Below are 14,649 nucleotides of genomic sequence, written 5' to 3'. Positions count from 1 at the left end.
TGGAATTGCTATATTCAACTACTTTGACCTACAAAAATAGCAAATTCTTATAGTTTAACCTAATAAATGAAAATTTTATTATAAAATTAAATATTTTAAATTTACATTATGTGTACACATGACTTTAATGGTCATTAAAAACAAATGTCCTGTGTTCTTGGTAAACAGCTTAAAATTATGCCTTTTTATCAATAAAGCATGAATTCAACACTGAATAAAGGCAGCATTTATACTGTGTTATACACTAATATGAATAAGATATTTCAGAAGATTCTGAGCTCCCAAAATATTCAATAGGCTTTTGGGAATATGATTATGTTTACCTTTGTTCTCCTAGTAGATGGGATTTTTCAGTGTATAGAGCACATAGCTTGGCATTATGTTATTTACGTAGCTTGTTCATGTCCAACCACTCAAGGAAGTTAACCCTTTGTGGTCAGGCTCTCAGATGCACAGTCTCTTTCCTCTGAAAAACCTGGGGCCCAGGAGCAGCAGCTCACATGGTAAACATTGCTTCAGAGTGGTTCAGTGATAACTCCAGTCAACTGCAGAATAAGATCTTAGGAAAAATCAGTTTGTGCTAAAACTGTAAGTGCATTACTTATTTCAAAGCAATATAGGAGTTTAGGAAATGGACATATTTATAACTTGTCAAGTGGAATAGCAAATTCAGGAGATACAGATTTGCTGATTTTTACTGACACTTGGACATTGATACTTTTTTCCCATGTGTATTTCACATAAATATTTTAATAGGTGTAGTAGAAAAAATTTATTATTGGTAACATCTTATTTTGTTTGCCAGTACAAGCTGAAAAATTGAGCTTTGAGTTTCCTTTAGGAAAGTTTCATGCAACAAATGCAAATTATGGACCCCAAGGGGAAAAAATGTAAATAAATAAAGCCTTAGTTTTTTTCCCTCAGGTTTTATAAAGCAATTTAGTAATTACAAAATAAAGTCACAATATCAATTAAGACAATTTATTTTAATGTGTCTACATAGTTTTTGCTATTTAGTATTTTCTAAAAAATTATTTTGCTAAAGTGTATGTGCCCCTTCGAAGAGTTCAAGTTCACATTTCTCACATGGTGTAAGGTTAGTGACAGGATGAAATAACAGCGAGCATAAACACTTAATGGCTTGGTGTGATTCATATGACATTTCTCAAAACCGTCTTGATGTTCTTCTGAATCACAGACAGTGAGCCACAGCTCCGAAGAGACGTGGTTTTCTGCCAGAGTCTCGTGGCCACCGTCTGCGCCTTCTCTGAGCAGCTCATGGCAGCCTTGAACCAGATGTTTGACAACAGCAGAGAGAACGAGATGGAGACGTGGGAAGCCAGCAGGCGGTGGCTGGAGCAGATCGCCAATGCGGGCATTCTTTTCCACTTCCAGTCACTTCTGTCACCAAACTTGGTAAGGAGACACAGTGCACACCACTGTCTGTGTCAACTGAAACTTCCGTTGTAGCGTATTCCCAAATAAAAGTGGTTATTCCTGATTGTGTCAGTGGTCATTCAGCTACTTTAAAAGAGTATCTTTTTCCATGGGCAAATAGAGTTTTTATAGGCATGTAGGAGGAATTTTTTCTTTCCTGATTTTCATCTCTTCTCAGTGACTACTAACAGCTGTGAAAGCCTCCATCTGTTATTAATTCCTGCATCCCTAAGCTCTTGACTGAAAAGGTCATCAGAGGAATGAAAGTCTTTCTGCTACGGGTCCTTATTTTCAGTCCAGAAAAAACGCCATGTGATGGAACCTCACCTCCCACTGAGGCTGATATTCTGGAATATTCTTGATAGAGAGCTCTGACAACTTGCACGTCATACTGTCTGACAATCTGTTTCAAACCTGCATGTGTTAAGTGATTCCTTTCTTTACTTTGTGAGCATGTTTGTCCTGTTAAATCTAAGAACGTTGTGTTAGTTACTGAGTATTCCATGTCTGTTAGCATTCTATATTGGGTATGAAGAAAGCGTCTCTAAATATTTGATAAATTATACTGTGGTGAACTTAAGAGATTTTTCACACGTACTTTCTGTAGTTCTGATAGTTGTCATGATGTTTAAAGGCAAATATATTCAACTTTTATATATAAACAAGGTGCTAGTTAAAGGGAAGGATGTTTTTGAACATGAGATGCTACATCTATTGAAGTACACAGAAAATGAAGCTAGTAAGTAACATGCTTAAGATTTTAAACAAATGAGGCCCTGGCTGGTGTAGCTCAGTGGATTGAGCATGGGCCTGCGAACCACACAATCGCGGTTTGATTCCCAGTCAGGGCACATGCCTGGGTTGCAGGCTGGTTCCCTGCAGGCCAGTTCCCAGCAGAGGACGCACGAAAGGCAAGGCAACCATACATTGATGTTTCTCTCCCTCTCTCCTTCCCTTCCCCTCTAAAAATAAATAAATGAAATCTTTAAAAAAAGATTTTAAACAAATGTATGTGAGTATATACATCATACTATGGACTTTCTTCAGTGACATTGAAGATAGGGAGGTAATTGCTGTACTGCACGGTCATAAAAGGTTCCGGAATGGTGAGGAAGCCTACCTCCATCTACTTCAGAGAAACAATTAGATTCTTTTGAAAAGACTCTGCTAATACAACCAAATAAAAAATTTAATTAATGAAAATTTTAAAGTGAGGATCTTTTGAAAATGTTTAAAAATAAAGATTAATTAATACCATTGCCTAAAAAAATGCAAATTATGAAACATAGGAAGCCCACTTCCTAACACATAGTAGGCGTTAAGTGTTGAATGAATGAGGCTTTATTTCTATTCCGAGTCTTATGTTCACACTGCCATGGTCTAATCAAGTGCTGGTACTTTAACTTTAAACTTCATTTTATTTGAAATTTTATGTATTTATAATTTATATGCCTGATAAGTGACATATCTAGGTTACATAATGAATTCTTAAAAACTAAACAATGAAAAAGCAACTCAAAAAGCGGGCAAAGGATTTGAATGGTTGTCTCTACAAAGAATATATAAAATTGCCAAGAGACAGAAAAAGAGATGATCAGCATCCTTAGTTACAGGGGAAATGCAACGCAGAACTACAGTGAGATGCTGTGTCACATGTGATGTGGATGGATGGCTACAATCCAGAAAGACAGTTACTCACGATTGTCAGTGAGGCAATGGGAGTAAAATGGTGGAGCACTTTTGGAACAGAATTTTCATATCTCACAGAAATTTTACTCCAAGGTAATACCCAAGAAAAAGGAAACTTTGTATTTACGCAAAAACTTGTACACAAATGTTTGTAGCAAGCGTATGCATAATAGCTAAAAAGTGGAAACAACCCAAATGTTCATGAAATGACAAGTGGATAAACAAGTGGTGGTATATCCATACAGTAGACTATTATTCAGCAGTAAAAAGGAATGAAGTACCAATACATGCTGTAACGTGGATGAATGTTGAAAACATTATGAAATGAGCCAGTTTCAAAAGACCACATACCATTGTGATTGCATGATTATGTAAATCACCAAACAGGCAAATTTTAGAGACAGAAAGTAGGCCAGTGGTTACCTAGAGCTAAGAATTGGGGGATGGAATGTGGGGAGTGAATGCTTATGGGTACTAAGCTTCTTTTTGGGGTGGTGAAAATATTCCAAAACTCGATGGTGGTGATAGTTCTACAGCTCTGTGAATATACTCAAAACCCCTGAGCTATATGCTTCACATGGGTAAATCTTATAGTATGTGAATTGGATCTCAAGAAAACTCTATTTTATTTATGTTGCCCTTTCAAAACACTTAGTTTTATTACAGAATTGATTTTAAAAAGGTTGAAAAAAATTGAAGAAACCATAGTGTTTCTGCCAAACCAGAGCATAAAAACCTCCTAGCCCTGTGAGGGGAGCTGCAGGCTCTCCTGGTCCGTGTGTCCCTTCGCTGTGGGCACAGTCCTGGTCACTAGGGTGTGGCTTCAGTCCCGTCAGTTGGAGCACTGTGGCATGCATGTAAGCAATCAGAGGCCAGCCCCTGTGGGACATTCCTTCCTGCGTGTGTTCCTGTTCTGGAAAATTGCTGATTCTTTAGTTCTGTCCTGCTGTTCTGTTCATGGCATTTTTCTGCTGCTTCAAAGGACTTCAAGAAGGAGCACTTTAATAAGCATTTATCCAGCACTTTCCCTGTCCTGTATACACTGTATTCAGTACCACACCAAGGTTAAAGGCGACAATTCTCTTAACCTCCTGGTTTCCTCTCAGTGATTCTTTGTCACACAATGAAAATTCTTTACCATCTCTCCTGCAGTCTCTACTAATGCTGCCCCCAAAATATGGCTATAAACGTAGAGGAACTTTTTAAAAATGTGTGTAAAGCATGTTAATATTATAAAGGATCATTGACATTCTTAAGGAAACAAATGTCACCTTTAAAAGAGAAGCTATACATGATAAGGCTCATTATTCTTTCATGAGGAAATTAGTAAAAGACTCGAGACAGTGTACTAAACTGCTCACAGGAAGGCCAGAATTTCGTATCAGGTGGGTGATATTGCTGAGACATGCAGTGAACTTGTTACCATGCCTGACCTTACCTGTCTAAGATGGAAAATAACATGCTGTAAAAAAATCAAATCTCATATTCACAAGATTCTAGGGTAAGGCCCCAAAAAGGCAAGTGAGATGACAATGATTTTATTGCTAAGCCCTTTGAAAGAAAAATCATCACACACATGCAAATTGCCTTTATTACAGTTTCAATAAATTGCAAAATGAATAATGCATAGGTTATGTTATTATAAAACAGGATGACTATTATCTCTTTTGGCTTTTTAATAAAACCTTTTCACCTTTTAGCTGTTATAAGATTATAGACATTTAGAGCGAGTGGCATTTTTTTGTACAGATATATTTATAAGTGTAAACAAAATAAATATGATTAGACTCTAGCTACAAAACAGACTGAAAAGTTGTGTAGAACCATTTAGACAATTGAGAAAATGAAAATTTAAAACTATAAGCAAAATGTATAACTTTGAGAAACTTATTAATTTGATTGAAGGCAGTAAACTTTTAGTTAAGTGTTGATAATTTGGTTTATATATGAATAAAACACAAGTGCACCTAGTCTGGATCTGGTGACGTCATGTACTCTAGGCCAGGCCAGGCCGGCTATGCTATGGTCTACGCAATCCTATAATATCATGTACTGTTTGTTTTTCTTTCTCTCTAGACAGATGAACAGGCCATGCTGGAAGATACACTGGTCGCACTATTTGATTTGGAAAAGGTCTCTTTTTACTTTAAACCATCAGAAGAGGAACCACTGGTTGCAAGTACGTAATTAAATGTTTTATAAAATTTCTTTGACATAAAACAACAACATATGGTAATACTTTTATGTGAATATATGTAATATGAAGTTTAAATTGTTTTATATAAAATATCACGTGTAAGGAAAATAATAATAGCAATTTGGAGGGGGCGAAAGGTATATGTGACTTAAATCTACTGATAATTCTAAATTTTTACTTTTACGTATTAGTTTGGCCTCCAGAACTTTCTGAGCATCAAATTTTGTGCTAGCAAAATTTTCTTCCCTTCTTTTTTGTTTTTGTTATTGCAGTAAAACATATATACCATAAAATTTACCATTTAACCAATTTTCAGTGTCAAATTCAGTGATGTTGTACAACCATTTCCAATGACTTTTTTCACTCTCCCAAACAGAAACTCCAGACTCATTAAGCTCTAAGTTCCCATTCCCCTCTCCTCTGGTCCCTGGTAACCTACGTTCAACTCTCTGTCTCTATGAATTTGCTTGTGCTAAGTGTCTCATATGAATTAGACCACAGGATATGTGTCCTTTGTACTGCTTTTATATCAAGATATAAAACAAATAAAATGACTTCCCTAATATATTTGGCTGTGTGGCTAAACCCCATAGATTCCAAAACAAGTTATTAAGTATATAGTAAAATTGCCTGAATTGAGTGCATACTCAACTGAACATTTTCAGTTGTTCCTTAGAGAATGTGTCAGCAGGCACTGAAAACAGGTATTTAGGGCCAATAAGAAACAGAAGAGCCCTATGTTATGCTCACGATGTATAAGATTTCGATCTAAACCAGTTCAGAAAGGCATTATAATTATTTGATCTGACAATAATTGGTAAAAGTTATAATTTAATTTGAAGTAGACACATCTTCTGTATTTTTGCTAGTTTAAAAATGAAAATTGAAAATCACTTCATCTGAATGTCAAGCATTTTAATGTGTATAAATAATCACAATAAGTATCCTGATTCATTTATTTATCTCCGACAATATCCAAGACGGCAGAACCTTTCCTATCTTATTCATTGTTGTATCTCTAGCACCCAAGAGAGTGCCTGGAACAGAAAAGGCAGTATTTTTTTTCAAGGAAATGAATGAACAAATATCAGTGAAGTACATGCATTGCACAGGCAGAAGGGCTTTATGATCATGAAAGCAGAAGTAGAAGCAAACTTAGTGTGAAGAAGGAAGGAGAGAACTTCAATGGAACATCCTTGTATGTAATGTTGCAAAGAAGTTACTTAATAAATTGAAGGACTGAAAAGCATTCCTTTGATTTAGCAATTTGCCATCATTGTACCTAATAAAGATAGTAATTTAGAAGTATACATTTGGAGAAATAGCTATAAGTAGGGTTTAGTCTCTTTATCTTTTAGTTTCTGCATTATCATTGATCTACTATTCCAACATTGTCAGAAGTAAGTTTAAAATTTATGTATGAGTCCAAGAAATATTTAGCAGTTTGTTATTTTTCTGCTTCTTGCTTATGCATAAGTGTGGGGACCTTGTGTATTATGCTAGATATATTAACCTCTCCAGGGGTGGGAAAAGTTCTTACTTATTTTCACATTTTTAATGTCTAGCACAATAAATAGGGACCCAATAAATATTCATTTAATACATGATCTGATTGAAGAATGATAAATCATTCATTCATTCATCAAAACTTCCTTGAACGCCCACTATAACCAAGCACTAGTCTAGGTGTTGATAACAGTAAACTAAACAGATGGATAATTCTCACGGAGCTGATATTCAGGTGGGGAGATATGAGTAACAAGCAAGACAAATGAGATAACCTGATAATGCATTAGAAGATAATACTATGAATGTATAATGCAAATGGGAGAGAACAGAGGATGAAAATGAAGGAGCTGATGAAAGGGTGCAAATGTCTAACAAGCTAGGAGGGGGAAGCCTTATAGGAGGAGAGCAAAGAGCTGAAGGGGTTAAGGGAGTGAGTCACACAGACATTTGAAGGAGATCTCCCAGAGTCATTGGAACATTATGGCATGCTCTCAGAATAGCAAGGAGACCTGCCGGGCTGGTGTGGAGTGACTGAGGGAAAAAGAATAGGAGATAAGAAGGAAGAGGAGGCCAGACCATTGAAGGAGCTTTGCTTCTCTAATTAAGCCATTGAGCAGAGGAATGACATGATCTGCCTTACCTGTTAAAGGCTGCCTCAGACCACTGCATTGAACAGACCATTACCAGGGGCCAAAGCAGGGCAGCTAAATAGCTACCGCAGTGACCTGGGTGGAAGAGGATGGGGACTTGACCTTGAGGGTGGCTGTGGAGATGGTAAAAGTTGTTGATTCCATAGGCATTAAATTATGAAGGAAGAGAACAGAATTTTATTAAAGTTTTACCTTCACTGATAGATGAGAGAAGAACATGATTAAAAAATTAGGAATAGAGGTTATATTCAAGGGATAATTTGTCTGATAAAGGGGATTATTTGATAAGGATAATATTATTTGAACAAATTTTGTAGTCTTCTGTGGGCCTGTATAAAATAGAATACATTTTCATTTACTTAATGAAATGTAGGCGTAACTTCACTTCTCTTCACAAGAAGAGAATGATTCTGTATTCAAGGATCATCAAATCTTAGTTTTGTGAGTTAAGAAAACTAGAGCTTTATCATTAATTGCATGTGATTTAATTTCTGTAGAAGCAGAGAAATGAGATTGATTCATTACTTGGTGTCACTGTGATGGAAGCAAGTTGGCTGTATGCCTCTGAGAGGGCTGAGCGCAGAGGGGTGGAGGCAGGAAGGTATAGAGAACGAGAACATTGACCTGGAAATCAGGAAAGCTTAGTTCAGATCCTGGTTCCATTCTTGTCCACAAACATGAGAACATTAGCTTCCCCTGACTCACAGGCTTGCGAGGCTTAAATAAAGTAATATATTTGAAAGTATCTAGTATTATATAAGGCTCACTGTAGTAGTCAGTAAATATTCTAATCCATTCTCCTTGATTTACTACTTCATATTCTTTTCAGAAAGCTATATTTAAGCCCTGGCTGGTGTAGCTCAGTGGATTGAGCACAGGCTGTGAACCAAAGGGTAGCCAGTTTGATTCCCAGTCAGAGCACATGCCTGGGTTGCAGGCCAGGTCCCCAGTAGGAGGCATGTGAGAGACAACCACATATTGATATTTCTCTCCTTCTCTTTCCCTCTCTCTAAAAATGAATAAATAAAATCTTTTTAAAAAGCTATATTTAACATTACTCATAGCATTGTTTTTGTACTAAAGAACACTGAGATTCTGAAGAATTACAATATACCAAGCAAGTAGAATTCAAACGTCTGTACTGAAGACAGTTTACTTTCTTAAAAGAAATAATTATTATGTATATACAACATGCTGAGTGTTAAACTCAGATCTGGGGAGATAATGATGACTACATGAAACAATGTCCCTGATGGTATCAAGCTTAGAGACCAGTGAGAAGTACAAAGGAATAAATGGACCATTTGACCCACTTCAGCACAGGGACAGTACAAGGTACTTCCCACCTCCTATGTGACTGGTGAAGGAAGAATAAAGGAACTAAATTATTAGGTTGTATCTAATTAAATTTTGCAGAAAATCTTTATGTTTTTGGAGAATAATATAATGACAGCAGACCTTCCCCTTTTCAATTGTGATAAAGGTAGTTTGATAGGAACTGTTCTGGGAATGCATATTTTTGATCCTGCACTCCATCCGAACGGGCCTGGAGCTGTGGGTGCCTTGGTGACCTTGATAGACCATGTCCCTGTCCTCACAGATCTCATAGCCTAGGTGGAAGACCACAAGTGAGGAATCAACAACAAAGACAATTAGGGATGTGATAAATCCTACACAGGGAATAAGTAAGGCATGAAGAACAAGGGTGAGGTGGCCCTTTTAGATGTCACCAGTGAAGGGCTCTCAGCAGAAGTAGCTTTTAAGATGAAACCTGAAGGATAGGAAAGACCCAACCCTGTCCAGGGTAGAGGAAATGCAATTCAGGGAACTAACTACTTCCAAGTCAAAGACTTATTTTCAGACTCACTGGCCTGTTCCATGATGGGGCCCCGCCTTTGAAACTTCTCTCAAGGATGCATCTCTCTGTAGGGTAGACCCAGAGACCTTTCCCTTATGCAGTCATGTTTCTGGAGCTTTTAATCATTACGTAGTCCTAATCATCAGTTTTGTTTTCCACAGCTGATAAATTATAACTAAAAGGCAGTGATTTTCAACTCCGCATTATTATACACTTTTCAGATACACTTAATACTTTGAAAGAAATGGGTTTCCATTCTTTTACATAGTACTTTTAGTTTTTTACTTCATTTTAAATTCAATAACATGGTTATTTTCATTTCAGTTTCTTAATTTCTAGTAAATCATCTTTATTTGTTCTTTGTTAGGCCTATAATATGGAACTCACAACTGCATTATATATTTTTTCAATAACATTATTCATTTGGCTCATGCAGAGATAGGCTGCATGGGTGCCAAAGAGTAAGGAGAAGGAATTAAAATATATATGAAAGATGCCCTGGCTGGAGTAGCTCAGTGGATTGAGCACGGGCCTGCGAACCAAAAGACGTTCGATTTCCAGTCAGGGCACATGCCTGGGTTGCAGGCCAGTTCCCAGCAGGGGACGCATGAGAGACAACCACGCATTGGTATTTCTCTCCCTCTCTCCTTCCCTTCCCCTCTAAAGATAAATAAATAAAATCTTTAAAAAATATAATAAAATAAAATATGTATGAAAGACATTGTTTAAAAGGGGAGCTAGAAAATACCAATATTTAAAATATGCAATATAAATCTTTATTTTCTTTGGTGTCCATGTATCTTTTTTCTTCATTTTAGAATCAGGAAAACAAAAAAAGAATTTTTCCCAATGATTTAAATGTAGTTAATTTCCAAATATTTGCCTGAGAAATTTATTTATTCCTTTTTCTAAATCAAGATCCTTCATCTCCCTTAAAAAAAGAAACAAAGCAAAATAAGCAGTATTAGTATGTGAATAAAAGAGACTTGTAGATGTTATTATGATGCTTCTATTGATATGCAGAATTACATACACTTAGTAGGTAGTTTGGAATCTGTTATTAATGGTATTTAACCTTGAACTCCACTTCTATACAGTTTTATTTCAATGATATTAGAAATAAATATTGAGACATAAACATATATTAAATGTCCACTACATATTGGCCTTATTTTTAAACTGGTTAATGTGACTATTCTAGCTTTTAAGAAAGATTTTACATTACTTTTTTAATATGTGGAAATTATTTATCATGGCAATTATCATAAAATGAAAAGGTTTTATGATATCCCTGTGAAATACTCCTGCAGCATTTTAGCTTCTGAGATTAGCTGGGTTTGTTTTTTTTTTTTGAGTAAGTAAATTTAGGATATTAAAAAAAGCTAAAAGAATTTGGACAGATAATCTCTAATGACGGTTGGGCATCAGCAGAGATAATCCAGTTTTGATCTTGGGCTCAAGGAACGGAGCTTGCAAAGCCCATGCAGATTCTGGTAACAGTTGTAATGCATTCGATTTCTTGCACACTATTTATGAAGTATACCCCATGGACTCGTTTTAACTGAAATGTGAGTGAGGCAGCGGCCATTATAGACTGTGATTCTAAAGCACGTTTAGCTTAACTTCTCATTTAGTTAAGTGAGACATCTGGTATGTTAAAGTGTAACAAAGTTTCCTCTTACAGGATTTTTATATACAGTACAGTGTTAAATCTGTTGCTTTAGCTAATGAGAATCTGATTTATAGTCTTTCCCTAACTAACACCGAACTTGATAAACGGGGGTACTTTTAAGATATTTAGTTTCTATTAATTTTCAGGATTCGTTTTAGAGGTTAACAAGCGTACTGTATAGCATGTCCTGATTTTAAGAAACGATATAACATGAAATGTCACTTTAGACGTCCCTCTCACATATCAAGTGGAAGGCAGCCGGCAAGCTCTGAAAGTTTACTTCTTCATCGATGGTTATCACTTTGAACAGCTGCCGCAACGGCTGAAGGATGGAGGAGGCTTCAAAATTCACCCTGTGCTTTTTGCTCAAGGTAAAGCTGCTTCCTTGTTTATGCTTCACATGCCTGCATTATTTTATTTTGGTCAATTAAAAAAAATTTAATTGTCATCATCATCATGGCTTTTTTTCATTAACTCAAAAAATTCCTGCATAGTATCTAAGTAATATACCTACTTCAGGGAATGTTTATTAAGGAAAAAGTCATGCGTCATTTAAATATTTATAAAATAAGATTGCAGCATTATTTATAAGGGAGAAACAAGACACGAGTGGTTGAAATAAAGATAAATTAATTTGGCATAAATAAATGGTGGTAGAACCAATAAAGTCATATGATTAAGATATTTTATGAGAAAAAAGGTTAACAATATACACATGCAGATTATAGAAAAGAATTTATATTATAGTCTGATTATGTCATAGATGCACCCATTTACTTATATGTATGTAAAATGCTTTTAGTATAATTGGGTGATTAATGATTTTTTTTTGTCTTTGAGTTTTTCTGTATTATGTCAGTTTTGTCAATAAAATGTGTTTCTTTTGTAAGTAAATTGTCTTTGCAATAAGCAGTGAGTTTCAACTGCAGTAGAAGAAATTAAGATTAATGTGAATGAGAAGCTTCTTGCAGTGCACTGCTTTCTGATGAAAAGTCCAGGATCCTTTTTGGCTTCTGGAGTCAATTACTGCCCAGAAAGGATCAGAAGCCCAGACTACTGTGTAGACTCCTCATGCTGTGGTCACAGACTACATCAGTTTTCTGAGTGGTACCATAGACCTCACTTTTTCTTCTTTTGAGTTTTTGAGACCTGCATTGGTTTTGCTGTGGAAATTTTATATTCTAATAAAAAAGAAGAGTAGAGGAATAAAATCAACCTCTGTAACTGAAGAATAGGCAGGCACATATAATCTACATTCCCTACGAAGCGAAAATTCTGCTTGTAGCACACCCATATTATTTTAATTCTAACAATGACCATGGTGAACAGATTCTTGGTAAGACTGCATTTAAGCAGAGGAAAATTTCAGTGAAGGGAAGGTCTTAGGAGTTAGTAGAAGGTATGTTCTTCCTGCCTTTCTTCTAATCCTCCTTACCTCCCTTCCTTTTTTTTTTTAGGACTGTAATAGGGTTCATAAAGGTATTACAAGTTTCTGTAATGAAAGGAATAAAAAAGAGAAAATCGAGCAAAAATAGACCTTTGGAGCTATGTTAAGAGAATTGTTAAGCCTAAAATGTGTTAAAAGCCATTGTAGAGACATAGTTTTAGAAGAGGGGAGGATGCTGGTCTGGAATGTTAACTTTTACGGGGTTTTACTAGAGCTCACGGTCGTTAAAGCCTCTTCCCTCCTTTTCTTTTGTCTCTTTTTTTTAAAATCCTGCCTTTTCAATGTTACTGAGATGACAGATGGCATTAGACATTTTTCCTAAAAAAATTATTACCTGTGTGATATATCAGCCATAAATAGCTGAATATTCATACCCAGTAGCAAATGTGCATAGGAAAAAGATTACTTTGCAAGTAACCTCTATTTAATAATAGTGGCTAAAACAAATTAAAAAAGAATCCCTGAGTATTTATTATTTCAGTAAGTACAATATCACTTTAAAAATGTAATTGAAAGAGCAGCTACAGCAAACATTTACACAGCAGTAAAATATTAAAAAATGAATTGAATAAGAACCAGTGGAAATACTTCTGCAGTTGAAGTCACAGACAGGTAGAGACTGGAAAACTCTTGGTTTCCTTAAGAATCTGTCTTTGATAAGGCAGTTTATAGAAAGGGCTTGCAGAAGTTCCTCTGCATTGATAAAACTTCCGTGAGGAACCATTAGTAGCTGTCAGTATTCATCAGATTAAGGGAAGCACAGCCAGTACAGCTTTAGTTCCAGGGGAGATTACTGTCAGGAAATTGAAAGTAGTGGTAAATGGAAGAGACTCCAAATGGGGTCTATTCTGGAGTGAAAGTTTACATGGGTAGGGTGGATTTAGTTTTGTGTGTGCATGTATACATGGCTCTTTCCTGGCAAACGATAAGAAATACTAGATAAATTTGAAAATATCCTGGGATATTTATCAAAGTCAACAACCCTCCAAAAGTTGGCTGAGGTATCATACTTAGAACAGGAAGTGAACGGACTGCCTTCCCAGTTTTCTTGGCCGAGCGGATCCTGGGGCAGCAGAGGGCGCACTCCTTGATTTCTAAGGGAAGGAGCACAGACACAGTCAGGAAAGTCAGCACAGAGCACAACCAAGAGCTAGAATGTGAAGATCATGCTAAAGCAACCTTCCATGAGTACTTCCTGCAGGTCAGGGAATTAATCCTGTTGGGATCCCCCAGCTCCTGGTGAGATAAAGGAAGTAAAAAATGAGAGTGAAGAAGGGTGTCGGGGTTGCTTTCTCCACCCACTTCCCCCTGGCTCGTTTTCATTCTGTCTCTCAGTGGCTCCCAGTACTGGCTGCATATTAGTCACCTTGGGAAATATGAAAATAGTCATATTTCTAGGTTTAGAAAATACCCCTGCTCAGTCCCATACCAAACAAGTACATCAGAATCTCTGGGAGGCGGAGCCCAAATACCGGTCTGTCTTAGAACTTTCCAAGTGATTCTAAATGTCCGCAAGGAGTGAGAAAACACAGATCTGGTGGATTATGAAATACAGTGCAATTTTCCAGATGTTTGTTTAACTAGAATAATCCATTTCACAGACATTTAATGCTTCTAGCTTCTAGGGAGTTGGGTCAGAGGGACTGGGCCTTTTTGCCTCTGCCTTGTTAAGTCATTAGATGCAGGTCGCCCCTCAAAGAGATGGGATTACGTGGGACAATTCTGTAGCAAAGGCTGCAGATGCCTTAGAGAGCTGACAGTTGAGGATGTCTTCTGGCTGCCATAGCAACTAGGAACAAGCCCTTCAGTTTTTAAGGAGAATCTGAGTAGGTGACTCTCAGAGCATCTGCCACAGTGCGCACCTGGCACCCTCGGATCCATTTGTTTTTGTACGGATTGGGAGCGTGTCCTTCGTCACTGATGGACCTCCCCTTCTGGGGGGATAATTTAGAAGAAGCATGTAAATGGACAGCCCTGTTGCTACAGCTGGTCTCAAGCTGCAATAGAATTTCATTTTTCCTCTTCTGCTATCCATTGTAAATTAGCCTTGTTCTCTGTCTGAACTCCTGCTGGTGTCCATGACATGATTAAGACCTCATCCCTGAGGGGCCTGATTCTCTGGTCACTATGTCCTTCTCAGGCCAAGGTCTTTGCAGTTGTCCAGTCACCATCAAAAGTGGGCAAGGGAGT

General features: G+C 36.8%; 1 protein-coding gene across 1 annotated transcript in view; it reads left to right on the top strand.

The window, feature by feature from the left end:
• PREX2 (phosphatidylinositol-3,4,5-trisphosphate dependent Rac exchange factor 2) overlaps positions 1–14,649 on the top strand; it is a 226,910-nt gene that overhangs the window by 148,051 nt on the left and 64,210 nt on the right. Inside the window, exons 32-34 of the mRNA XM_037148935.2 lie at positions 1,199–1,416; positions 5,203–5,305; positions 11,240–11,383. Coding sequence (XP_037004830.2) covers positions 1,199–1,416; positions 5,203–5,305; positions 11,240–11,383 — 465 coding nt within the window. The remainder of the gene's footprint in view (positions 1–1,198; positions 1,417–5,202; positions 5,306–11,239; positions 11,384–14,649) is intronic.

The sequence above is a fragment of the Artibeus jamaicensis genome, unplaced genomic scaffold, assembly GCF_021234435.1.
Source record: "Artibeus jamaicensis isolate MK-2021 breed Jamaican fruit bat unplaced genomic scaffold, CSHL_Jam_final scaffold_916, whole genome shotgun sequence".
In the NCBI taxonomy this organism is placed as follows: Eukaryota; Metazoa; Chordata; class Mammalia; order Chiroptera; family Phyllostomidae; genus Artibeus; species Artibeus jamaicensis.
Note: the sequence above shows the minus strand (reverse complement) of the source record. Positions and strands in the feature narration are given on the sequence as shown.